At 42.0% G+C, this 27,159-nt stretch overlaps 2 protein-coding genes across 3 annotated transcripts in view; one reads left to right on the top strand and one right to left on the bottom strand.

Annotated features, from left to right (window-relative positions):
* The window catches only part of runx2a (RUNX family transcription factor 2a), a 47,597-nt gene extending 21,924 nt beyond the window's left edge, over nucleotides 1-25,673 (bottom strand). Inside the window, exons 1-4 of the mRNA XM_048227450.1 lie at nucleotides 25,592-25,673; nucleotides 25,216-25,341; nucleotides 4,552-4,814; nucleotides 2,941-3,097 (exon numbers count right to left, since the gene is read on the bottom strand). Of these exons, the coding sequence (XP_048083407.1) occupies nucleotides 2,941-3,097; nucleotides 4,552-4,814; nucleotides 25,216-25,273 (478 nt within the window). The 5' untranslated portion in view covers nucleotides 25,274-25,341; nucleotides 25,592-25,673. The remainder of the gene's footprint in view (nucleotides 1-2,940; nucleotides 3,098-4,551; nucleotides 4,815-25,215; nucleotides 25,342-25,591) is intronic.
* supt3h (SPT3 homolog, SAGA and STAGA complex component) overlaps nucleotides 4,811-27,159 on the top strand; it is an 89,315-nt gene continuing 66,966 nt past the window's right edge. The window contains exons 1-2 of one of the 2 annotated variants that reach the window (XM_048227452.1): nucleotides 4,811-4,849; nucleotides 11,325-11,440. In XM_048227452.1, coding sequence (XP_048083409.1) covers nucleotides 11,325-11,440 — 116 coding nt within the window. In that variant the 5' untranslated portion in view covers nucleotides 4,811-4,849. Of the gene's footprint in view, nucleotides 4,850-6,572; nucleotides 6,680-11,324; nucleotides 11,441-27,159 lie in introns of those variants that run through there. The other variant, XM_048227451.1, reaches the window with a different exon arrangement.

Raw genomic sequence — 27,159 nt, 5'->3', positions numbered from 1 at the left:
GGTGAACTCAGCAGCAACAGTAATCTGTAAAGTATGCCGTGAAGTCAGGCATGGCACGCTCTCTGGCCTGCAATCTGCTGCAGAGACAGGAAGAGGTGGGTGGAAAAAGATGGGTGACTTAATAAAGCTGCTAGCCACACTTGGCGTCATGTGTCTTCCATGATGCTTGCCTTCTAATACTGCTTCGATTATGCTGCCACTGCTGCACTGTTTTGGCTCATGGTCTAAGAACGGTGATAGAACTGTGGTTGCCATTATCAGACTCTCTGATCCAGTTCTGTGCCCTATCTGACTCAATCTAAATTCAGGAAACACATATTTTCTAATCATGTGCAAATTTGCCAGACTTTGACTATCCCAGACTGCAAACGATACATGTGACAGCATTTGGACGTACAGACATGCCTTTACTGGAAGGGTGATGTAATATGTTTGAAATAGACAGTTACAGCACAAAAAGCTTTGAGCTGAAAATGATTAATCAGATTTGTAGCTTTTCTTGAGGTGTGGTCAGATTTAAAGGTTTTGTAGTAACATGAGGTGATCAATATTAGGTCAAAGATTTATTTATTTTAGATTTACATGATGATGATTACTTTTGTTGGTTGTATAGTGTGTTTTGTAAAATACACAAAATCAACCTACGATATAAACTGTAATAGTAAGTGTAATAGCAACACTTAGCAACAAAATAGCAACAGAAGGTTCTTTTATTTAAAAGGATGCTTGATTGATATGTTTCTAATCTCCACTGCTTTCTGTCTCAAGCACTGTTTGATAAAACAAATAAACAAACATAAATAAACTATTTGAGTAATTCGCATGCTGCCCACAACTATTTCTCAATTGACCAACACATATTCAAACATCATGATCTCTAAACAAAGGTGAATGTGAGAGGGACAGTGTGAGACAGGATGTGTGCGTGTGTGTAAGTGTGTGCGTGTGTGTAAGTGTGTGTGTGTGTGTGTGTGTGTGTGTTTCTGTGTGTCTCGGTGTGTGGGTCATGGCATTTGTGTTCCTGATTTGTTTACATGGATAATTTATATCTCATTCTAATCAGCCTCCCTCCCTGCATGCAGTATTGTTTCCCATGTTCAATAACGAATACTCTGCTATCTGCTGTGTGACTTCCTCCCACAGATCTTCTGACACAGATAGGAGAAACTCAAGCCTGTAGAGGTATGGGACTCATGCGGGCCTTAAAGCCTTCACTCTGGGAGAAGATAACACTTACACATGCAGTCTGTGTGTAAGACGGTGACTGTGTGTGTGTGTGTGTGTGTGTGTGTGTGTGTGTGTGTGTGTGTGTGTGTGTGTGTGTGTGTTTGGAGTGGTGTTTGTTTGTGCATGAGTGTGTGTGAAGGTGTGTTTGAGAAAGAGAAAGAATTTGTGTGCAAGTGTGTGAATTAAATATAGTGCATGTGTGTATGTGTGTTAAAGATGCATTGTGCATCTCTCTGTGTGTGTGTGTGTGTGTGTGTGTGTGTGTGTGTGTATGTATGTGTTTGCTTTTGCAAGCGTGACAGGAAAGCGAGTAAGAGGGCGAGCACTATAATTCTCTATGTATATGACCATGTATTTTTGGACACACACACATACCAATCCATGGACACACACACATACCAATCCATCAAAAATGGAATGGGGGGGTGTCTCTGCTCTGTGTGTCTGTGTGTGTGTGGGGGGGTTACAGAGAAAAATGTTTGGAAACATGTTAGCTGTTGTCAATGCTGCCAGAGCAAACATTAATTTATTTTTGAGCAGTCCCTTGAATGAGGGGGAGCAAAAAAAAAAAAAAACCTCAAGTCTAATTGCTTCATCAAGGGCTCCGACTTCATCATGCGTTTGCGTAAATTGTTTTAAACTTCAAAACCAAACACCTTCTCCTGTTTATCTATCGTAATCGATTCAAGAGGCCCTTCTGGAGTTACTTTGCTGTGTGCTGTGTGTCAAACTCCACTTTGAGGGGTCTGTAGAAGGTATGGAGGCAAGTCTAGACTACGCACACTTTGCTTGCCCTGCCTCTAGCTTCAGTGAGCCCGGCTGCTGTCCTCTTCAAAGGCCTACGTCTTCAATGGGGCTCTTCCGACAGGATCACAGGGCTCATGTAGATGCATTTTTTCTTTTTTTCCCTTCATTTTTTTTTTTTTGAGAAGGGGATGGGGGGCATAATTGCTCCCATATCAAAAGCAGCATTCATCCACACATGACCAGACTGCAAGCACTGCACTGTATCCACTGTAGTCCATTCACAGTCAACACAATCCTGACCGGGCAATAACGCACGGTCCATCTTACACCGAATGATGAACCCTGTTCTGATTATATGTAATTATTTGAGTATGTGTGCATACTTATACAATATCTGTGTGTGCAGACACATATCTGTTTCTTTTTTGCAGCAGTAGCAATTTGAAGCTCAGAACAAAAATTCTGTTAGCGATGGAACACACCCTTCGGCTTTCTTCATTCTGCTGAAGGGAGGCGCAAGAATTCTACTCAAAGACAAACTCTCCTCACTTGGGCCCAAAGCTGCTAAAAGACACAACCCTTTTGTTTGTTTTCAGCCCTTTTAAAGTCTACAGCCAATCTGCTGGTCAGACCTGCCCCACAATACAGCTGTTATTGATCAATGTAATTAGAAATATCAACATGGCATTTCTTTTTTTGCCTTTCATGCCACAGAGTTTGAGAGGTCATTTTGAAAAAAACTAAACGATAAAGAAATGGTCTCCACTTGACCTAAGAAGTGGTTTAGTATCTCTATAGATTATCTACAGGCTGAATTATTGCAATCAAGCTTTATTTGTTCCTCTGTGAGCATGCACTGCTGTATGCGGTTTGGTGTACATGGGGTCTATTAGGTAAACCACTGTAGTTCTGGCTTATTCTGGCACAGTGGGGAATAAGATGTGTTATGGGTACTGTTGGACTAACCTCGACCACTCCTGCCCACGAATCTCAGGTCATTAAATCGAGCGACTTGATTCTTCATGACAGCTGAAGCGTTGCGGAGCTCTGCCGAATAGTTCTCGTCATTCCCTGCCATAACTGTGACAACTGTCCCATCAGGCACATCCCCTAATGCTACAACCTGAGGAGTACAGAGGGGAAACGTTAGGAGAGTCACAACAGACTTTCAGACACAGAGAGTGAGCCACAGATAATTTGTATTCAGCTGAACTAGAGTTCACTATACACAGGTGGAAAATGCCTTTACAAAGAATAACAACACAGTTTTTTAAACAATTAAATGACTGTTATGTTATTCCACATTCAATCATAAAAATACATACAGAGGATGGCATGCATAAATGTGGTAATGACCCAATGGCATTGCTGTATGTGTATATGACTGGACTATATTGGCTAAAAGAGCAAGCAAAAACATTGGTGGTAAATATATATTTTCCAACATGTCATGGTAGGCCTAATTTTTTTTTTTTAGTTTGAGAAATATATTTTTTTTCAAAGGCAAGAAAATAGTCTGACATTGAAAAGTGACCAGTGATTTTACTCATGGATTACGACCATGCACTGTGGAAGAATTACCTGTTTTCTTGTTTACAAAGAAAATCCATACTTTGGCAGTAAGCACGTCTATTTTATATATAATATTTGTATTTTCTATCAGTGATTTTTGTCAAACTTTTCCATCACAATGGCCACAATGTTTTATTGCTAAAACATTTACATAGGAAATAATTGTTATTGAGGACCATACTCCACAACAAAATGTCAGACATGGTTCATAATATCATTGCTATAAAACAAAAAATATGTGATTTTGCAGGCACTTAATTTAGCCCTTTAATTAAGGGCTAAATTAAAAATACCATAATTTAAGTTTTTCAAAAATAAAGACTGCATTTCCGCAAATCCTCCACTGCATGAGCCATATATTTTTCATGTAAACCTGCATGTTCAAATACCTGATTGCGTGCCAACTTGAAAATACAATCTCGTCCACTTTTGCTCAGCTGGCTATGGTTTAGGGATGTTCAACCATTTAACGATAAGAAAACGCTTAAACAAAAACTTTTTTTGGTGAATCCAATCGGAGTTAGTGTACTGTACGTGTAATTAGGCCTATATTATTTAGTCATAGGTGTTAACTTTATTAAAGATGCATGCGTTTGTCGCTATGAATAGCGCGGCTCTCTCGGATTTCAGGAGTTTCCATCATTGCGGTGGGGCAAGTGCGGTGGCATTTCTATTTTTAAACACTGGCGACGCTTGTACCTGGATTAAAGCTATTTGTTTAACCCCTTCGAACCATCTTAACAATTTGATGCAAAACCATAATTAACCATCGCCTACGCCTGTCACACCAATCTCATTCACCCCATTATCAACAGTCAGTTTAATTAGACTAACCTAGACTTGGATATGGGGCTACTGTTTTTGGAGAAAACATAGCCTATCTGTTCAAAAAACAATCCAAACAGTGGGTCAATCTCAGATGTAAATGTGAAAACATCAAAGGCTAATCTATTCTTCTTTACATTAAGAAACATTCACTGCTAGACAAAGAAAAACACGTCTTACCTTAAAAGCAACAGGCAAAGTTTTATTACACCTCCAGTGCGATGGCAATACGGAGCAAAGGAAGTTTGGACTATCCGTCCGAACAAGTTCTGCGGGGTGATCCGCGATGATCTCTACCATCGTCCGATTGTCGTGGGGCCGAAGTCTCGGCACAGCTGAGGTCCCGTCTTGCTGAGTCGTGGCTGTGTTCACATCGTTCATTTTCCCGGGGACTGTTTGAAGACTGTTGGACGGCGGACTGAACCTCCGACTTGTGCTGGGATCTACGGGAATGCGCATCACAACACTGTGAGTAGAGGTAAGGACACTTAGGAAGAATACGAAGGTTTTCTTTTAAATCGGAGTCTTTTGGGAGATGAGCATTCCGCTACGCTGCCATAAGGTTATAGCTTACGATCGATGCATAGACCACAAGTTTCAGCGTCCTTGATAAAGGCTAAAAGCGTTCAAACGCGTATCTTCTCTCATCAGTGTGCAAAAACTATGTTGGACTTGAACTTCACGATGAAAACTGTCAGAGGCAAAAACAGCTTATCCTCTTGAAATGGACCCGTGATGTTAATGGTCTGTGGTCATTTTTTCTTTTCAGCGATGATGTCGTGAATACAGCTTAAAAGCACACAATAAATAAGTTTCATCGTGTATCCAACGCTGTCTAACAACACAAACATCGACGGGCACGTCGCGTAAATCAGACGGAGTGGCTGCGTCAAAGAGAAACTCGAAAGCGTGAAATAGCGAAAACAATTCGAAGTCTGAGCAGAAATGTGTTAAAGAATTAAACTTCTCTCGCATAACAGGAGTCCCAGTTTTTAAGGGTTAAAAAGGTGATCCCACACGTTGCGGTCAGACAGATGAAGGAGATGTAAACCCGCAGTTTTTTGTCTCTCTGTGTGGTTTGTCTTAGGAGGCAGGGACTTCTACGGCTCAGGTTTTTGTGGTTTATATATAAGCAGAACCAGGACGAATATTATGCTGATGAGACCGGAGCACGTGGTGCGTAAGGCCAGTCATCTCTCCGCATCAAAATAAATCGAAGAATTCTACTGTTTGGCGCGGGTCAAAACCTCGTATTTCCACTGTGAAATTATCACCTTTAACTAAAAAGCTCCGGTCTTTATTCCTAGCCTTCCTGTGTAGTTTAGATAGAATGGTTTAGGCGAAGGTGACCTTGTAATACCTAGCGCACTGGTAGGTAGACGAGGTCCATATGAATAAAATAGGCTAAATTCGCTTGTTGGAAAGACACATAGACAACCTGTTTCGGCATAGCCAAAGGTCAACAAGGCTAAAACGTTTTGCTTATTTTGTGAACTTGTGTCAGGAACAGACCATTCTGATAGCAAGATAATGATGGTCAAGTTGGATTAAAATAAAGGCTATGTAATTACATATTTCTATAGGGATTTCCTGCTCGGTGAAGGTGTGTTCGTGCTTTGTAAAATATAGTCAATAGCCTTGGTTTAGAAACGTTGAGAACAGAAAAGGCCATCGAGAAGTGACTCCCTTCCTCTTTATCATGGTGCTAGGATGAAAAGACAACAAATACCTATTTCGAGTTGCAGGAAGACCTCTGGAGCAACCTTAACATAAATCATTATTGATAGGCCTATGTCCATGGCTATTATTATTAGTATTAGGCTATTATTATTATTATTATTATTATTATTATTAGCCTATTATTATTATTGTTGGAGCAGCAGCAGCAGCTTAATAATTATTATTTCTTTCTGGTAGCCTGTAATCGACATTAGCTTGTCATTATAACCATTAGGATACCATCACCATCCCTTTCAGAATGACGGTATTATTGCCTATATGGACTGTCATGTTAAAAATACCGCGCGCCACTTGGTTATCCAAAGAAATCTCTTTAGGTGGCGCTCGTCATTTTTTTACCATCAATTGCGTATTTCAGTGTGCGACTCAAAACTACAAAAGCTGTACGTTCGTGAATCAGTGTTAGCGTGTTATATAACTCCTATAAACTGCAACACCCACACACCACCGCTGTCCGGAAATCTGTGACGCTCTAAAACGTCGCCGGTGAAGAACTGTTTACATGGGAGCGAAGGGCACGCGGAGGAGCACATAACTTGATAGATTGGAGGAAATTTAAAATCAACAGGTAAATATTCTTCTTGAACAACATTTCATATGGTCAGAGAGTGAATAATCTACCTTAAAGCCTACACCACTCAACGACCGCTTCCCAGTGCAGGATAAGCCTAGGCTACAATTGCTGCACAAGGTTCCCACAACACTAGCTTATCTTTTGAGCAAGAAGAAAATAGTTCACGAAATAGGCCTTATCCCAGTATTGCATGTTAATTAGGTACCAACGTATTCATAAACTTATGTCTACTACTATTTACATGAACAGTCGTTGTGCAACAGCGCGAGGAGTAGCCTAATAGCTCTGATTTTGTAAGGTTGTTTGCACCGATGTGGCAGAGAATGAGAGATTTCTCCCCCTCTAATCTAAATAGTTATCTATGCACACGACACAGTTGATGCTAATCAAACGTTGTTTGAAACAGCTGCATAGCACTTGCAGAGGTGGATTCAGTGCAGTCTCTCACATTTAACCTGCTTTAAATGGAACCTTTTTAGTATGTGAGTGCAATGAAAAGGATGAAACTCAACTTTGGAGGTACTTAAAACACTTTTTTTCATTCAACTTCAGTCGGTTTGGGCCAAAATAAGACAGAAAAGTCAATATTCAATGTGAGTCAAAGAACCCTTTCACAAACCTCTCAAGGCTGGTGTTATTTTCATTTATTTTCCCAGCCAATGTGATCTGTTTATGTTTTTCTGCAAGCGTATTGTGGATCAGTGTGCTTGCTTCAAATTGCAAAGTGGCTTTGGCTGGTTCGGTGTGGAGGTGCCCCTCCCTGCCGCCACACACAGTCATTTGGCAAGCCTGGCCAAAAACATTTACTCACCACTATCTGAAGTTGGACCTCGGTGGTGAATTAAAACAAGCCTGAATGCCATACAATCTTTTCTCTTTCACAGCAACTCCGCAGAATCACATCAGTCTATCAGCAGTACAGTTCAGTGCAAATACAGATGTACACATAGCCTAGCCTATGCCATGTGTTGGCATTTCATTTCAAGCAGATTAAAACGTGTGATGGATATTCACCTTCTATTTTTTTTTTTCTACTTTATTTTAGGGGTCAGTATTGGATTGGCTGAAGCATTTGAAAGCTCAGTTAGAGATTTTTTTTCTACTGGCGGTCTCCATTCGTTTTATTGCAGAAAAGGTTTGTTTGAAAAGAATTCATACGTGAGATGAGAAAGGAGGAGAGGAGATGGAGTTGACATGCCCTCTGAATTTATTGTGGAAATCCCCAGGAGGTGAAGCGTGGGGAGATTTTAATACGTTCGCTTGTTTTACTGGGGAAGGGGGCTTACACTGGTTCCCTTTGAAAGCCATGTCCAAGGGCTTTTAATCCACACTTTTTGGATAGAGGGAAATGGATTATGCATGATTTTACTTTTTATGCCAACTATTTAGGAAGGCGTGTGTGTGTGTGTGTGTGTGTGTGTGTGTGTGTGTGTGTGTGTGTGTGTGTGTGTGTGTGTGTGTGTGTGTGGTACTACCCAGTTGAGGTGAATTAAAAGAGCTGACTCTTAGGCACTATGAGGTTACATGACATCTTGGGTTTCTCATATTACCCCAAATATAACTCCGACTTCCCTAAATTATAATGACACACTGCAGATTCACAGTGCCTACCAGCCTAATTGTTGTAATTGCCAGACTAGACCAATAAATACCAAAAGGTATGTATTCTATGAAGATCATTAATGAATTTTAGGATAGTGTAGTCATAACCCTCCCAGTCTCGAATATTCTGTATTATATATTGCAGTGATTCATTTTATGTGTGCTAATTATATTTATTTAAAACCACAACATGCAGAATTATTAAAATATATTTCTTTGGTCAGTCAGACTAAACATCACCTAACTGTAGACTTCTAGAGTCTAGCCTGTCTTTCTTGAGATTAAATCTGTAAATTAACTAGGCGTCTGTAGGGAAGCATAGCTACATAAAAGTCTATTTAATTACAGAGGAAAATGCAATAAATAGAAAAGAGTCTCCTATTCAAGCCTGCTCGACTCCAGTACTCTTTCAGCCCCTTGCATGTTGAAGTAATCTGGATTCATTTGCCACATCTGAATTCATTTTGCTTAGTATGGGGACCATCTGCCTTCACAACTCAAAGCGAAGGCTCCAGCTTTCATCCAGTGTGGGGGGTTGGTGGGTAGGAGAGGTGAAGGAAGAAACAGAGGGGATTCAAAATGTTATGTTTAAATGTATGTATGAGAGGAAAGCGTGCCGTCTGGGCTTTTGTCACACATTCAGGCATCTCTGTTTTTTTTTGTTTTTTTTACGTTCGTGAGAATGGAAACGTAATTTGCATGATTGCTGCCTTTGATGTGCCCAAGACAACATGAATCTAAAGCATCAAAAAAAAAGCTGTCTCATGTGGGAGTTAAGTTAAGAGCAAGCCCTGGTTTATTGTTTTTTTTGTTTTCGGCCATATAAAAAGCCCATCCACCTGTGAGATTTGATAGTCTTATTTTCTGGTTTAGCATAGGAAGGACTGTGGTTTTGGAAGCGGCCAGGCTCACAGCTGTGCTCCAGGTCATTTTGCGCAAATAAAATTTATGGGGCATAAAAACTCACCTGCCCACCCTTCTAAATGCAGGTTTTGTGGTGCATAAGCGTAACAATACCTGAAGGTAATTTGACTAAGGCCAAAGCAATGTAAATCTCTTTTTCCTGTTTCCTTTTTTGACAAGCGTAGATGCAGGTAGTGGAGCTAAGCTGTAGCATCTTCCCACTCTTTAGCGAAACAAAACATTTTATGTTCTACAGTTAACTATATCATACATTATCAATTGTATGGTTTAGTTATAGACATATTAGTGCACTCGCAACCCTAATTTATTGTTTTTTTTTCCTTTTAGATATATTAATAGATGATTAATTCCCTGAGGGAAAGCTTTGCATCTGTTGGCAGTGAACAAACCCATCCTGACCACTGGGCAGCCACTTCAGCTGCAGTGACTAGGGATCAGTTTGGGGTTAGGTGCGAACCTTAAGCTGCAGTGACTAGGTATCATATTTGGGTTAGGTGCCATGCTTAAGCTGCAGTGACTAGGGATCAGTTTGGGGTTAGGTGCCATGCTTAAGCTGCAGTGACTAGGGATCAGTTTGGGGTTAGGTGCCATGCTTAAGCTGCAGTGACTAGGGATATGTTTTCCTACCAGTCTTGGGGATTGAACTGGTGGCCCCTTATGCTTGTTACATCTTCAGTTCTTAGATCAAATAATCTTGTAGTCTGCTCAGAGCTGTACTTTACTGAGGCAATAAGACATATATGTACTGTATAAAAATTATGACATGCCCATAATTTTCACTCCGTTTCAGTTCACTTTCTTGCTTAAAACAAGGTTTATACCCCTAGATTAGTTTAGTACAGATACCCATATTAGAGCTCTTGAATGTTTCTTTAGACTTAACCACACAGCAGTTGATTATAAAAAGTAAAATGTATCAAGCTAACTAGCTAAACTTATATCAAGCTAACTTTTGTCAGTGGTTGTCAATCCATCTAATTACGCACCAGATACCAAACGAATGCAACCTCAGTGTGATGGACTGTTCATAACTTTATACCAGAAATAGAGCTGCTGAGCTGCAAGAGTTATGAAGACAGACACGTCTGTTATTAGCTCTTAGCTATCTGTTATTAGCTAGCTAGCAGATAATATTTTCATCTTTTCAGTTCCCCAGTTGACATGCTCCTGGAACAGGAACAGCTCTCTCACAAAAAGTAGCCTATAGGCCTAGAGGTCAGTGCAGCCAAATGGGTCAATTCAGACATACAGTAAATATTATTCTATACCTTATCCTAACTGCAAGCGAGTGTCAGACTGCCTAGTAGCATTGAGGGCTGTTTGTCCACACTGAATCCGTTAAATATGGTATTTCATTACATCATATTTCTTGTTCAAAATAGTCGAACAACGTAAACAACAGAAAGAAAATAGAGACAGGGAGTCGGACAAAAGTGCACAGCACTGTGTAGCGTCACATCAAGTTAGGACATCAACAACAATGTAATCAAACTGATTTTGTCGCTAACACTCGCTTGCATCCAATGGAGTTAGGACACGGTGTTAGATTTGTTAAAATTAGGTGGCAGATGAAGATTTACATAATCATGTACTTGCAATTTTATAATCTCTAAGTAAACATATTGGACCTGACTATGAAGATCAATGTCAAATTATGACACTTGCTGAAGTTGTGTATGTAAATACCATGTTTCTTAGGCATGAGGACACAACAGACTAGGCACATCTGAACTGTCGATTTGAACCATTAATTCATCGGAAGTCATATTCGAAAAATAAAGCTTGTTATGAGATTGTGCCATAGCCAGCAGAGTAAATCTGACCTTTTCTATTTGTAATGTTGAGGCCCCTGTGCCTGCAAAACGGTACATGGTTATGCATTAAACCACCCAACGCATCTACAACAGCAACTGCATCACCTTACTTCTGATTGAGGTTGAACTAATACCCTCTTCTCTGTGAACATGTGGTAGGTTTCAACCCCCCTCTTTGTCAGTTGACGCATCAGGAAGCACTTTCTTTGTGAAGTGGCTTTCTAATTGCCAAGGCTTTGATGAGCGGGTCTCAGTCAGACGAGTGTTACATGAAAGCCCGTGTGCTTTGTGTGCAACAGATGAGCAGCAGTGGGGCCAGCCCCATGGCAGGCAGCAGTAGCAGCAGCAGCAGTGGCGTGGCGGGGAGAGGAACCGGAAAGGCCACCAACTTCATCCCTGAGCTTCAGAGCATGATGTAAGTTATTGAAACTCCCCCACCCTACTGCAGCCTCACTCAACATCTCTCTCTCTCTCTCTCTCTCTCTCTCTCTCTCTCTCTCTTTCTCTCTGTCTCTCTCCCTTTCTCTGTCTCGCTCTCTCTCTGTCTCTCTCTTTCTCTCTCTCTCTCTCTCTCCGTTCTCTCTCTTTGTCTCTCTCTGTCTGTCTATATGTTTAAGTGAACATACATACAGTACATACATGTGCATCATGCATACAGAAATACATGTATACACACGTACAACATTTATATGCACCCACTCTGACATATTTATCTGCATGTTTACACCGGTGTCAGTAGCTGTTGCCTTGATCTGGGAGCTCAAAGGGTGGTCGTCTCTCCCATGGAGGAGAGTACTCACCCACACGAGAGGGCTGGACTCTCTTCCAGGAGTCACAGTGCCATGGGCTGTGAAGCAATTTCTAGCTGCTTTTAGCCTTTGTATCCGTCTATTATGCCGAGTCACAGCAATGTTTACGTTTGTTCCTTCGTATTTTAAGTTGTAAATAGCATCCAAAGATTCCATGTTGCATATATGCTAGGTAAAACATGGGACTGCAAGATGCATTAATCTTTCTTTAGTATGAAAGTGATAATGTATTACGTATAGAGCAGAAATAAGCACAGAAATCTACACAAATGTGCTAAAACTTTTAATAGAGTGATTAATTAGGTACTACACGTGTCACTTGACATTTGAAAAGTCTGTGATATATTTAGTATGCAGTATTTAAGCCATATGAAATAATATCCAGGGTCCATTCTAACACAACGTGATTCATGTGAACCTTTTATTTATTTTTAAGGGGAGATTATGTGACAAACTGCACAAACACTTTTTGTCCTCTCCCCTCAAACTTCTCTTTGTTGAAATGAAAAGTACATAAACACAAGACTCCGGAAAGAGCTCCATTTTGCAGTCCTATATTTTGCAAGACATTTAATTATAGCTTTCTGTGAGAAGCGTTTCTGATGGAGCCTAAATGCCGTCCAATTGGAGAGATTACATTCCATCCTTGGCAGGCTCTGTGCCGTTCAGAATGGTGATGTAGAGACATTATATTCCTTGCCTCATGGAGAGGGCTTAAAGCAATCCACTGCCGCTATTTACCTTTGGTTCTGTTTATGTGAAAGTTTTCGCAATCACTCCTAAGTTTTGCGTCATTTGTGTCTTTTCTACTTGCTGATTATCAATGATACTACATCAACTACACGTATGGAAAGAGTAGCCACATAAAAAAAAAGTGCATAAGCACAAAGGGTCATAAATCTTATTTCCCCCTTCCACCAAAAGTCAGCAAAAAAAGCCCCATCTACATTGACGGCAATAACGAATACATCTGTGACATTTTTATGTTTGCTCTAACAGAAAAATGGCACATTTCTCCATGTGTGTGCTTTTGATGATGTGTGCTTTGGGCATGGCAAGGCTGTCTGGAATAGTGAGGGGGAGGAAAATGTAAAGACGGTTTCCTCTGGCTCCTATTGCCGTGACTGTCTGCCGCCTTGAGCCTTCATGGAGGTCCCTAATTGAGATCACTTGGACTTATAAATGGCAGGAAGTTCTGTGGTTCATGGGAGCAGAAAATGGAACTGTAGAAAATGCCTCTTAAAATAAAAAAGGGAACGCTACTGTTTTACTTTCCTAATGGTCTAATTGAGAGTCCCTTTTTGAGCATTTTTGTGTTGTGCTTTTTTTCCATAATGGTGTTAAATCCAGCAAGCCACACTGAGCCAAGTTCTTTCAGTGCTTGTCTGCAAAGGTCCTGCCCCGGCATGATAGAACAGCAGTAATGAATCCTCCCTTCTGTAAATCAGTTTTGATCCCCCAAATACAATGTTTCTGCTTCCAGCCGCCAACAAAAAGCTCCCCATTAGCCAATTAAAGGAGGACCATCTCACGTTGCTAGAACATGGAGACCGTGAAGGGAATTATTGTCTTTGTTTAAACAGCATGTTTGGCCACAGTGTTCCCTGCCAAATACTGCTTTGCAGTAGTAAATACCATAGCAACAATAGCCGGCGTAATGACAACAGCACTATTAGCAAGGGATTAAGCAGTGCAGCTGGCTGCTAATTTGACACGAAAGACAGAAACGACCACGGAGCTTAGCTGCATTTGCTCAGGACGGCTGCCAGAGATTGCCTTTGTCACCCGTGTATGAAATTACTCAGGCTGTCAGGTATCTGCTGGCCTCGCCGCGCGCCTGCGCCAGAGATGGCCACCACCACCGCTGCCGTTAGGATAACGTGAACCCAGCACCGCTCTCAGCTCAAGCCTGGGGGACCAGCGTTCGTCACCCGATACCTCATCCTTCAGAGAGCAGCGCCGGTGATAAAAAAAGGTGTTTTTTTCAATGTGCTCTCGAAAGCCTCCTGATATGTAATATTCAAATACGGTGTGAAAAGTGCTTACTTTGGACAGGGGGGATCCTGTGCTCCATGAAGAAGGTGCTAAGGATAATATAGACTTTTGGACAAAGCCAACATTCCACTTTCTTGCTCTCTGTGGGTTAGACTAGCCGACATCCTCTCTCCGAATCACTTGTCCAATTGAAAAAATATTTATACTACATCTGTAAAGCAAGCAGTGCTATGGAAGGGAGGACCCGCCGTCTCCCGATATTAATGACACGAGAGGAGACGGATCATGTTTAGTTCTCGCCCTGGTCGATGGCTTCTCACAGACTATGCAACCGGAGATGATGCATGGAAATCAATGCATAGTTCCCTCCTCAAGCCAAACTTTAAGGTTCCCTACTTCCCTCTCATCCTCTAAACCCATGTTCACTCGGTGGTCTCCTGTTCCAAACGTGCAGATACTTTCAGTATACATGACATTCAAGTTCCTTTATAGCCTTAGGAACACTTTGATGCACTACAATGGAGAGATATCACTCTGAAATATCCAAGGTTTTAATAAACTTGAATGTATTGGAGCCTATTTTCTCAAATAGATATATTACCTAACCTGCATTACCTGCCATTTCCTCTCTCTCTTCTATTCTCTACCCACTCTTTCTGTCATATAATTGTATGCAACATGGCCTCCCATTTTGCTACTCTCTATGGCCTGTAAGATAATGCCATCTTCAAAGTGTGTTATTGCTTGTGGTTGTAACCTGATCCAAGTTAATAATAGCATCTATGGTAAATGCACTGTACATTCCAGGGGCCGTCATTGCTTGGTTACCTCGTCAAACGAAATTCTTCAACCCCAACAATGTGACACTGCATATTTGTGGTTGTAGGTTTTTGATGGTTATATAGTCCTTTCCTAAACAGTTATGCTACAGTAAGTCACCCCATCCTTAAAATATGCTTGAAGACATGTAATTAGTCTATAGTTTTGCATAGAGGTATCAAAATAATTGCCCAGGTGTTGTGCAATGCATGAACTTTATTTATTTTTGCCATGGTGCTAATACTACAGAATGCAAATTCTCAGACAAAGCCCACTCCAGCATTTTTGTGGCTTTATATGAACCACATTTCTCTGCCTTTTTAACTGCCTGGTAGCATCAGGCTTTTGTTAAATGTGTAACTTGAGTTGCATTTCTTAAAATTGTAGACGACTCCTCTGGGTATTTGGTATTATTTACAGTAGACTTTCCAGTGGTTTTATTTTTCACTTTAAGTAGAGCTTGAATTTTGCATATAAAATTGCCCATGCCGTAACAATGCCCATAACATCATGGTACCATTAAAGTGGCCACATTGGGAAGCAATTAATAATGCCCAGAAATAAACAGACCTAGAGGGACTACATCATAGCATGGCCGTAACCTACCCAAACCTACCCTGTGCTTTGCTTTGCTTTGCTTGCAGACCCCATATGGGACCTGTGCACTTGCAGTGGTATTGGCTGTATTTGGTGTTGTTATGTTAAATGAGGTACAAAAACGTCCCAGCAGCCCTATCTGTAATTAGTGGTGGTGGGCAGGCAACAGGCGGGTGGGTAGGCGAGGGCGGGTGGAGGGAGGGAGGGCTGCAGCTGCCTCTACACCCACGGGCTGTTTGGAGAGCCTGTCTGTCAGAACCAGCCCAGAACTCGGGCCCCGCCCTGACCGGCCCGGCCTGCCTGCAGATGGTGGAGGATCATTGTGACATACTAGAACCACTTATTGTTTTTCCTTATTATGCAAGTGTTAGACACTCTCACACACAGAGACATGCAGACGTACACACATACAGAAGTGCACACACACACAGACACACAAACAGACACACACACAGACACACACACAGAGACACGCACTCTCACTCACACACACTCACACTCTCAGGCACACTTTTGTGAATGCCTCTGCATAATCTCTAGACAGTAGTGAAACAGTACTTTATCTGACAACTGCATTTGTCTTAGAAATGAAGGAATTGTAGGCATGTAGGCTGATGAAGAGAAATCCGATACTTTTTGGCAAATTAGCTAATTTACCAAAAACGTTGGCATGTTCCTTTAACTCCTAAGTATGTAAATATTAATAAAATAAAACAAAATGTAAAAAAATGTACTATATACTAAATGAGTGTGAACGTATGGAAGACAAGGCAATTTTAATAAAGCCAGTGTTGTCTGTCAGATCTGTCTCACACGGAATTACTACCCTTGGGAATTTCTCAGGAGCCTTGTATTGTCTGTTTACACTCCAACAATTGTGTTAAATGTCAAGATAATTTCCCCTTGTATCTATTTTCTTGTTTACAATGGGAGTATCACACATGGCACAAAAACATATGTGTCATTTCTTTGCGTCAACACGGCTGTTGTTCCAGACTGAAAGCCCCCATAAGCTGACTCACACTCTTGGTGGATGCACAACATTACTGCATTATTTTCTTTCCCCAAAGCAATTAGCCTGCTCCCTGTAATTAAACACAATGTTAAATCTCTGGCTCGTCCGTTGGGATTTGGCATGTCAGTCTCAGACCTAGCAGGCCCCGCTCTTCCAGTGCGCCAGCGCTGCCTATAGTCTGCCCCCATTTACCGGAATCAAAGCTTCGATACAGTGACGCAGGAGAGCCTGAACTTATACTCTACTCAGCCCGGCAGCTGATGGTTCTCATATGCCTTGTGGGCATGGACGTATCTTTCCTGAGCTACCGTCTTCAGGAAGGGAAGCTCTCCACATAGCCCCCCTGTTTTATTTTTCGGAGGGCCCTCGAATGTTTTGGTAAACGCTGGATTGTTACGGGTCCCACTGGAAGCAAACAGCTCTAATGAGCTGGCTCTCAGCCTCTCTGGTTAACCAGACTGTAATTTGGGGACTGAAAGGAGCCTCTCATCACTATTGAGCATTTGTTTACCACAGTGCGACTCCAGCTCAGTGTTTCTGCTGAGAACGCAGCGGGCCTGAGCGCTGCCCAGTTAACCCTTATTGTTCTCAGGGATCAACTGTGTGTAGAAGGGTTTTGTGTCTACACACACGCACACACACATATACACATACTGTACACACACACACACACACACACACACACACACACACACACACAGTGCACACACACACACACACACACATACACAGTGCATGCATACACACACAGTGTACCCACACACACACACACACACACACACACACACACAGTGCACACACACACACACACACACACACACAGTGCACACACACACACACACACACATACACAGTGCACGCATACACACACAGTGTACACACACACATACACATACACACTGCACACACAAACACATACACAGTGCACACATACACATAGTGTACACACACACACATGTTGGGAAGTAAACTTGTATATATCTATTATTCCTATGCTATTCAGCTTCTGTTCATATCAGCAGTTTACTTGGTTTTATCCTCCTCATGAAAAGGCAAAATATACCTCGTAAATTATTCACTGCCTCTAGAACTTCCTGACAGGCAGAGTGTTCCGCTACTCTTTTGGCATCTTATTTGGTTTTATCAACTTCTCACTTTTATGGTTCTAGAAAATTGGAGTCAGGTTTTTTTTTGTTGTTTTTTTTTTAAAGATTTGTTATTGTGGTGCAGATCTGTTGATATGGTTAGCTACAGTGCTATCTGCCTGTGTTTCTCAGACACCAGAGAGCTCTACAAAGCAAAGTTTTGTGGGAGGTAGAGAGTGTGAAATCCAACACATTTGAAAAAGATATACATCTTGCATAACTTGCTTGCTCCATTTTGCAAGCGCAAAAGCAGTGTGATCGGAACACACACACACTCTCTTTCATTAGAAACATGCCTTCCAGATCACTTTTCACACCGAGAGAGAGAGAGAGAGAGAGAGAGAGAGAGAGAGAAAGGGAGGAAGAGAGCCAGAAAGAGAGAGAGAGAGAGAGAGAAAGAGTCAACTGACGAAGTAGCATGCGCTGTGTAGTCTCCCAGATAAATGAAAGAAATTCCATGAAAGTAACTCCAAACTGTTATTCAATGCCTATTGCTTCCTGCAGTTTAGCTTTGATCAATATTTTAAAAAGCTCTCCCATCCCCGCCCCTTTCATTCGGCGAATGTATTTCAGATGCGTCAGTACAGATGTGTTTGTACCTATTTCCTCCGCTCATGCACTCCTCTTTCCCATTTATTGAATAGGCCTGTTCGTTATTGTGCTATTTTCATGTCATGTTTATTAATGTGTTTTACTGTGAACATTCCAGGAGAAAAGAGTGAAAAGTGCCTTATAGCTTCTTGTCAGCAAAAAAAGCTTCTTCCAAAAAAAGCATCTCTAACTGCAAATCTTTCCCCCTCTAAGTTGCTTCCAAAGAATTTTGCCATCAAAACAGTTTCCTGTGCCTGTATTTTCCCCATTGTTTTTGTGTTTTTCCTATTAAAAATGCTTATTTGAAGTCAAAGAGGAACGATTTAATAGTCAGTCTCCCCAGGGACTAGAGCCTTATTAATTTTGCATTAGCTCTTCCTCCAGTCCTCTTGATTTATGCCTCAAACAAGCCTGGCTCAGGAAATCTTGAGAACACCTTCACATGGACAGGGCTATCACCCTCTCGACTCGCACAGGAGCCGCTGAAACAGAAGCCAGAGCGCGGTGCAGTATCCGTGGCAACCCCCGTAGTAACAGTGTTGTCGGAATGAGTCAACTGCCGTTTGAATTTGAGGAGCTGTTGAGACCAAAGATTCTAGAGCAGAGCGCTCTAGAGTCTTTGGTTGAGATCACTGATGCTGGTCAGTCCACAGTGACTCCCGTGGGAGGAAAAACCACATGTGGAAATGCCACATAGACTTCCAATCTGGATTTGAGGAGTCCCTAACTGGTGTAAAAACCTTCTCTTATCTCTGCCATCATTACAAGCAACGTAGGTCAATTTAATGATTGACAAATGGGCCAACAGGGTTTTATTATTTTCTTTAGTCAGTTTTGTCCCAGCAAGTTATCTGTCAAGTCATTAGGAACCCCGGGTCATGCATTCTCTTCTCAAACAATGTCCCCAACATATGGGGAAATATTCACTAGTGAATCTAGGCAAATCCCATCCACAGGTAATGGATGTTTGTCCTACCGTGGGGCTGTGCCTTTTAGTTAGCGACGTATAGTTGCAATATGTCAACATGATGCTCACACTTCAGCTGAGTAGCCAAAGAGCCATCTGTGATTGTGTGGCGTTCAGGTGACAAAGTGCCGCCACTGGACACCTGCTGTGCACTATACTGTGTCTATACAGGCTGCAGGGCGCACACATGCAAGGCCCCTTTAAGGTCCTCTCGTACCCCCGGGGGAGGTCATCGACACCACGGGGCCTGTTCAGGTCTGTCTGTATTAGTGTGGCGCTGGGGTGTCATCAGCGGGCTCGGGTTACGGTGCGAGCACTAATCCATGGCCCTTAGCTGGTGTGATGCGTGACAGACTGGAGCGGAGGCGTCCGTCACGCCGCTGTTGGAGGAGGGGATGAGCGCATGGGGACGGGCACACAGATGAGCAGAGGAGATGACCAGCATAGCAGATGATTCAACAGCAGCTCAATGTCAATTCATCACGTCGTTCTCAGTCTCTCTCACTATCAATCAGTCTCCCTGCCAGAGAGACTGTCAGTCTGTCTCTCTCTCTCTCCTTTCTCATTCTCTCTCTCTGTCTTTCTCATTGTCTCTCTCCCTCCCCCTCGTTGCCTGGTCAGTAATCATATAGGGTTTGTTTGGGGTAGCCATTAGTCAGCAGCCAGACACATCTCTTGTGCAGTATGTATGTGCTGTCACAAATTCTGTGATGTCAAATGTGCCAGAGGGGGCTAACTGCTCTCTAGTCTAGAACACCACACTATGACCTAGTGGTGGGGCAAACATCTTAAGCAGGAAGAGGTCTTGTCTGATTTCTTTTTTATAGGACAACCTTAGCTTTTCTGCACTTGCTACTACCCAATCGTTATGTAAATGTCACTGTTTCCACTGAGTATACATTTTCTAAGAGAAATGACACAAAGCATCTAGCATTTTTGAACCCTAGATTTTTCATTGGGATGTGGAATACAGAGGGTGAGCTGGGCGGCTGGACTGCAGGTCCATACTTCTGTGGATACAGCCAAACTCATTCTTGACATTTTTACATGTTGTTCCTCCACATAGCCCTTGTGTGTATCATATTATAAATATTTTAAAGCAATGCCCCACTCCAGGAATATTCCACATTCCAGCTAAGGTTAAATCAATAAGGGGGAGAACGATTTGGCTGTGTGTGTGTGTTGGGCAGAACAGGTAAAGCCTTGTTAAGTGCAGAGGCTCTCCCCTCTTGGAATCACTTCATTATGGTGGAATCAAAACAGCAAACGGCAGGCAAACTTATCTGAACATTTTCAGTTTTTCTGTCTGAAAGTGCCTGAGGCAGAAACCGTGCTTAGTGCCTGATAGAATTTCCTGATAAATAATAGGTAGTGTTTTTTTACGGTCCATTGTCAAATTCAGTAAGCCATAGGTTATTTGTTATTTTTCGAAAACTTTATTTCATTTTGGTTTCTTTTTCTTCCAAATTGCATATCAAGGTAGGTTAATAAATTTGCTTTTTTAAAACAACTAATCACTCCCAATACAGTTAAAATATACATAAAGGTCTCCAAAATGTCCAACCTGATCCTTATTTAATTTGTGGAAAATGTACTAAGTAATTTCACGAGTAGGATTGACTAACTCCCGGTGGCATTTTGTGGTGTGTGTTACCTCTTGCCGTTGGTCTGTGTTTTGTTTTGTAGCAGAGCATTAGGGACATCTCCCGCGCTTGACTCACAACGCACTCCGTCTCAGTTTAGACATGAGCTACACAACAGTGTTGAATTACAGCCGTGGCCATTTTTAAAGTACACTCGCTCTGTGCTGAAAACTCACTACAGCATACAGAGATGTTCTGGTCAACTCTGAGCCCTGCCTTTGACTGCTGCCGTGTCTAGTAATAGTATTGACTAATGCAGTAGTAACTGCTAGCTGAGGTCTCCTGTGCTGTATCTTGAATGTTATTCCTCTGTTATTCTTCTGTAAGTTGCTTTGGATGGAAGCGTGTCTGCTAAGTGAATACATGTAAATGTGTCGGAAACTGAAGTGATGATGTTTAGAAAGAAAGAAAAGTTCTGATTGTCAAACAAAGCTTTGATCTTAATGCCACCCGGATGGCATTTGGAGGGTCATTTGTTTTTTGTTAATTTATAATACAGTGAATTATTTTACCTCAGAGTCTCATTGAACTGTAGTGTGACACTTGGAGAGAAACGCTTGGCACAAAGCGGTCTGATGAATGGTTTTGTGGCTTGTCTGATGGTTTGTTGACTGGATTTCTACATAGCGCTTCGTTTAGAAATATTGTTGGTCTATTTATTGTTTTTCAGTAGTTGTGTGAAGCTTGGATCTGCCCAACTTCTCCGTTTGACATGGTATTTATTTTTTTAAAGCACTCAGTATATTTGTATTACCTGCTTGGTGATCTGATGTGCTTATAAAACATTTTAGTCTCTCTCTCAATCTCTCAAATGTTAAATTCAGTAGATTTTTCAGGGTAGTTATCAAATGATTTTAGGCTACTGCTTTTATAAGTATTGTTGTCATATATCTGGATATTGTTGCTACAATGTCAAGTATACTATTTAGCAAACATCAATAATTACAGAAATGTAAAGTTGACAAATTATTGTTAATTGTTATTTTTACATTTGCTTGTACTTGTCATTCCTTTCTTGATGAATTGATAAATGTAACACAGTTTTTGAGCATGTAGTTAAATTCATTGTTAAACTAACACAGGTAGTTTAGAACATAGACATTTCTATCCATCATGTATATCCATCTGGAAAAAAATACCTCTGCTTTGACTTGTGGATAGTAATCCAGCATTGTTTGGCAAAATTCATGGCATGCCTCAAATGACCCATAGTAGGGTGTTGATATTTTCTTAGGGGCGCTGTTTGGAGAGCTGGTTAACTTTTGAAATCTTTTCTACTCGTATGAAACGCTGAAAAATGAGCGTGCTCGACAGTGTTGTCCATATCGGGTTTCTCTGCTATTCTTGCTATGAGTTTTTTTTTTTTTTTTTTTTTTTTTTTTTTTTTTTTTTTTTTTTTTTCTGGCTCATTCTCTTTTCAGTGTATTTAAGTCTCTTTTTTTCTGTAGGTGTTAAACTGTGTGGTGTAGCTATGCCCTTCAAGCCCCCCCCCCCCATCCAATTATCACGAGGTTTGATATATGACATGACTTAATTGTTTGTAATGGATTACAGGTTGCTAAGCAGAACACAATGTGTATAGGCCTTATTATCACTATTGTCGGAGCAGAATTCCCTGTGAGTCGATGTGGTCTGCATGAACAGCAAGATGCTGAGACGTAGGTCCTGGGCGCCACACATGAAGAATATTATTCTAAGCCCCACTGCTGCCAATATGCAAAGTTATAGAAATGTATCCATGCAGCTGCCTTTCTTGATGTGAAAGCCAAAGTCAACTGAATGTGATTAAGTATTTGTCCACACCATTCCAAATTAACGTTTGTTGATCTAAAGCATTGTAAGTTCTTTTAGTCACACACTTGCACATGCACTGTCTCTCTTCCTCTCTTACAATTCCTTTCTTTCTTTCTCTCTCTCTCACTCTCTTACACCACACACACACACACACACACACACACACACACACACACACACACACACACACACACACCCAACTTGTACACAAAAAAACCCACACAAACCCACGAGGGACGTACATGCTCTCCCAATCCCACACCCCTGTAAACCACACTTGATGGGTTCTGGTGAGAGATATCTAACAGGTATAACTTTCTTTGCCTTCATTATTTCTAATAATCACACACACACACACACACACACACACACACACACACTCTCTAGTCAGCATATTAACTGTTGCAGCCTAGATGCGGGCTTCTAGAATGTCCAAAAGAGAACGCTCTGGTCACCTGTTGCCGTAGGAAACTGAAATCCATTCACAGCTCCAGCTCCCCCTGGACACGTGTGTTCTCGTTTTTGTTTGAGACATTATGTTTCATTAACCTCCAGCTCCTTGCTGTAAGTCCAGACCTCTAATAGTCTACAGCAGTCCCTCACTCGCGCTGTGAAAGCCTGCCATCGAGGTCGCTTTCCCACCGTTAATGTTGTTTTCCTTTGGCCTAGTCGAGTTGTGATAACCAATTAGTTGAATTAACCCGCGCTGTTCAGCCCTGCAAGACCACCACCACGGTCACCAAATGAGAAGCACATGGATCTCGATACCAGGCACACGCTTGTAATTGATTAGCAATGGTCGAAAAAAATCTCTGTGGTGTTTTGTTTAAACATTGTTATGGTTTTTTTGTGACACGCACTACCTGTGCTGTACCGTTGAGAAGTTGAAATTCTCTCCCTCTTTTTCCGCTACTGCTGACCTAAGTATGTCTTGCAGCATTAGCCAGTAGTTCTTGTTTCAGGCTAACAGAGAGATAGTCCTTTCGTCCACTTTGTAAAAAACAAGCACAGACCAGTAGTTCTAATGAACTGCAAGATCAATTCACATCGTTGTTGAACACAGCCAGAAAAAGCACTGAATGTTCCTGTTGGTTGAGGAGGATTTGTTTTGTCTTTTCAAGTCCAGGAATGACTTGTCTGCGCATTCGCTGTCCTATCTATGGGCCTTGTGGAGATAATTCTATGACAAGTATATTTTGGCATTATGACATTAGTAAAGGTTAGGCTGTTAATGTAGAGGTTTTCCCTTCAGTGTTCAACTTGTTACATGTCATAAAAGAGCTATTCTCAGGTCTGCTTCAATGTCAATAAATTCAGTGCATATTCCAGAACATTGTATTTGCTCAGTCTCCAGTACATTAATTTTACATTCTTTCCTGTGGTGCAAGCCCTTGCTTTTGACACATATTTTCAGATATATTTTTGGTTGGGGGTATATCTGGAATCTATTCTGGTCAAACGCAGTGCGGTAGCTTTGAGTTTCATGGCTCAGCGGTTCTCCCCATGGTGTGGTGACACCTTCACTCATGGCTTGATGTAAGCGGACAGTGATGACAAAACCATGTACGCCGCACTGATCAGTTCATTCTGAATTTACTGGCAAGAGTTTTCTAAGTCCACATAATCCCTGGCACGCCATTAGGGGCATAACATGAGGGATGTCATAGCGAAAATGCTGTAAGTACAATCTTCATTCATTAATGAGCAGAGACTTCACAGGTGTCCAAATTATTTAGCAGGCTGACCTTGTGAGTTTAATATGAAATACACTTGTATGCTCTACTCTATGTATGTCAATATCAATATTTTAGGATGACTATAAAGGAGGCTTTGACTTTACAGCATAACATAATTTGTTTGAAATAAATCTACTCTGGCTTTTCAAAATAGATTCGGTTCCCTCATGTACTTTTTGGTATTTTGAGTTTGTTTGATATTTCATATTAAAGCATTCCGGTTATGCATACTTTTTGGCATGTTTGTTGTTAAGGTGTCTGCATTTGACACATTTTCACATTTTTATCACTCCAGCTGACTGTTTTCTATCTCTTGTCTCGCTAAAATAGTCTGAGGATTTCTCCAAAATTCTATCTTTTTCTTTTTACTAAAATGATGTCTACAAAAACCTGCCTCAAACATGCCACCACCCATCTTATTTGATAAAAAGCCCCATTCAAGCAAGAATTTTATTTCCGATGCCTGCTTCCTGGTCTTGTTTGTAAAGGCAGAAATCAAAACTAGGCTGCTCAGGAAAAATAAAGACTCTCAATGATTTCCAGAAGAGAGACTTACAGGCACACACATGTGTATAAGAAAATGTCTCTCACATGGGCTAATATGTGTACATTCAGACATATAACTCTGTTAAGTTGGCCCAACAAATCAACGGCCTGTTTGAACACACCAGATCCCACACATAATATAAAACTATTCCTGCACCTCTTTAGACCGGTTTTTCTCCCTCCCACATCTTGTTTTAATGTGCGTCTGTAAATTGAAACAGAGTGCATGTTTATACGTTCGAAGCCTTTTTTTCGCTGCTGCTCTCCTGTTCATTCCACAAATGTAGTTTTAACTTATACAAACATGTCAGCTTCTTAACATGTTTGCAAACGTAAACACAGCAACTATTAACCTCTCAGAAGTGGCTTTTTGTTTTCTGCTCGGCCGTAGATATGATCAGACGTGTGTAACTGGCTTTTGACCTCGGAGCCGGTGCCTCAGCGGAGCTTGCTCCTGAGTGACCTGAGCCTGAACCACGCAGCACACCAAAAAGAAAATAGTTTTTTTTTTTTTACTCGAACAGAGCACTTACCCCAGAAGAAGTTCTGCTGACATGGAGTCACCGAACTGAATAGGCTGTTGGATGCCATAGCCACGCTTGGTTATCCTCCTAGGATATTTCTCCCTTTGAGGTCGTTATGACCTTTGAAGTCCTAAACTGAGGACACAGACCATATCAGGGATTATGGTTACTTCCCCCGACCAAAAAAGAAAGAAGGGAGCTGCTACCCTCTGCACTAAATTTCACAAATGACACGTACAGTAAGCTCAGATGCTAAGTATGTCTTACACAAGTTTGTAATAAATAAATATCCAAAAAAAAAAAAAAAAAGCCGGCACAAAAATTGGATGGAGCAAAATTTGCTGCATGTACGAGAGTGAGTGTGGTTAAAGAGTAGGCTACTTACTGGGTTGCTGGGGCTGTGTGACTGGGGCTGACCCACGCTCATTAACCATTTAGGCCCCAGTGGCTCCCTCCTGTCGTCCTGGGGAAAAATCTTGCACCGCACTTGTGGTTCTGTGGTTGTTTGTGAGGGGAATGAAACATTCTCACCATCCAAAAACGTGTAAGCTTTAAAATGCGCTTTTTTTCCCTCTCAAGTGCCGTTACTGGAGAGGCTGGGTCATGTGTTTGTGACATCAGAGCACAAAAGTTAAGTGGGACAGCCTATCGTCTTCCCTTTTTTCCTCCCTCTCTCTCTCTTTCTCCCTCCCTCTCTCCCTCCCTCTCTCTCTTTCTCTCCTTCTCTCTTGACACTGGTACAGCAGTTCTCCTTGACATCCAGAGGGATGCAACTTCAGCGCTGTGAGTCAGAGAGAAGGAGTGCTCAAATGTTCACCAAAGCTCCCTCTCATTGGCAGGCTGAGCGGATGGAAAGCAGAGACTGTTTTTCACTCTCCCTCCCTCCCTCTCTCCTCTCTCTCTCCCTCATTTCTCTCTCTCCCTCTCTCCTCTCTCTCTTTCCCTCCCTGCCTCCCTCTCTCCCTCCCTCCCTCTGTCTCTTTCTCTCTCTCCTTCTCTTACCCTCCCTGCCTCCCTCTCTCTGTCCTTCTCTCTCTCTCCCTCTACTCTACCCCTCTCTCTCCCTGCCTCTCATGCGCTCTTTGGCCTCCCGTCTTTGTTATCATATCAGTGGAGAGGCGGTTGGCACTGTAGCAGTGTCAAATTCTTAACAACTGTGACGATTAACACTAAATTACAACTGGGGACCACTACATCAGTCCAGGGTCTGCTCCCCATTTTATTTTTTTCTCTCCATCTATCTATCTATCTCTCTATCTCTCTATCTCTCTATCTATCTGATGCCTCTCTATCTATCTATCTATCTATCTATCTGATGCCTCTCTATCTATCTGATGCCTCTCTATCTGTCTTTTCTTATCCATTTTTCTCTCTTTTCCTGGATGATTGTGTCTGTCTCTGACTTGCTCTGGCTGCCTGTCTGACCCTGTGTCAAGCTCTGAGCTCTTCTCACAGACGTGTCAGTCTGGCGGTGTCATGTGCGGAGCTCTTAAATCATATCCGTCTGCCTCTCACCCGCCTGCTCGCTCCCTCGCTCCCTGTAGCCCTCAGCCCTCAGCAGTAGTACTCTGCCGCACCACCCCACACTTGGCCGCACCTCACCTTGTCTCGCCTGGCCCAGGCGTCTGAGTGAGCAAGTGCCTCCACACGGAGAATTAGGGCCGATGATTCATCTGTCTGCTTCATCCGCCTCAGCAGTCCTGGGGGTTTTGGCGGGGCTTCAACCAGGCTGGTCTGGTCTGGTGGCCGCACGTCAGGTGTTTGTGTTAGCAGGTAGCGCACGTGGAGCCCCTACGTCAAAGCAATTAGGCTTCAGCATAGTGTTTGGAGTTGGGTGATGGATGGGAGATGGTGAGATCATCTGTTGCATTGCAGATATGTGTTTACCATGTGAACTGATTTTACTGTAGGTGTCAGTACAGAGGGCAGGAAACATAAATGAAAATAAACAGA

Source organism: Alosa alosa, chromosome 19 (genome assembly GCF_017589495.1).
Source record: "Alosa alosa isolate M-15738 ecotype Scorff River chromosome 19, AALO_Geno_1.1, whole genome shotgun sequence".
NCBI lineage: Eukaryota > Metazoa > Chordata > Actinopteri > Clupeiformes > Clupeidae > Alosa > Alosa alosa.
The sequence above is the reverse complement of the archived record's forward strand: the minus strand, read 5'-3'. Positions and strand labels throughout refer to the sequence as shown.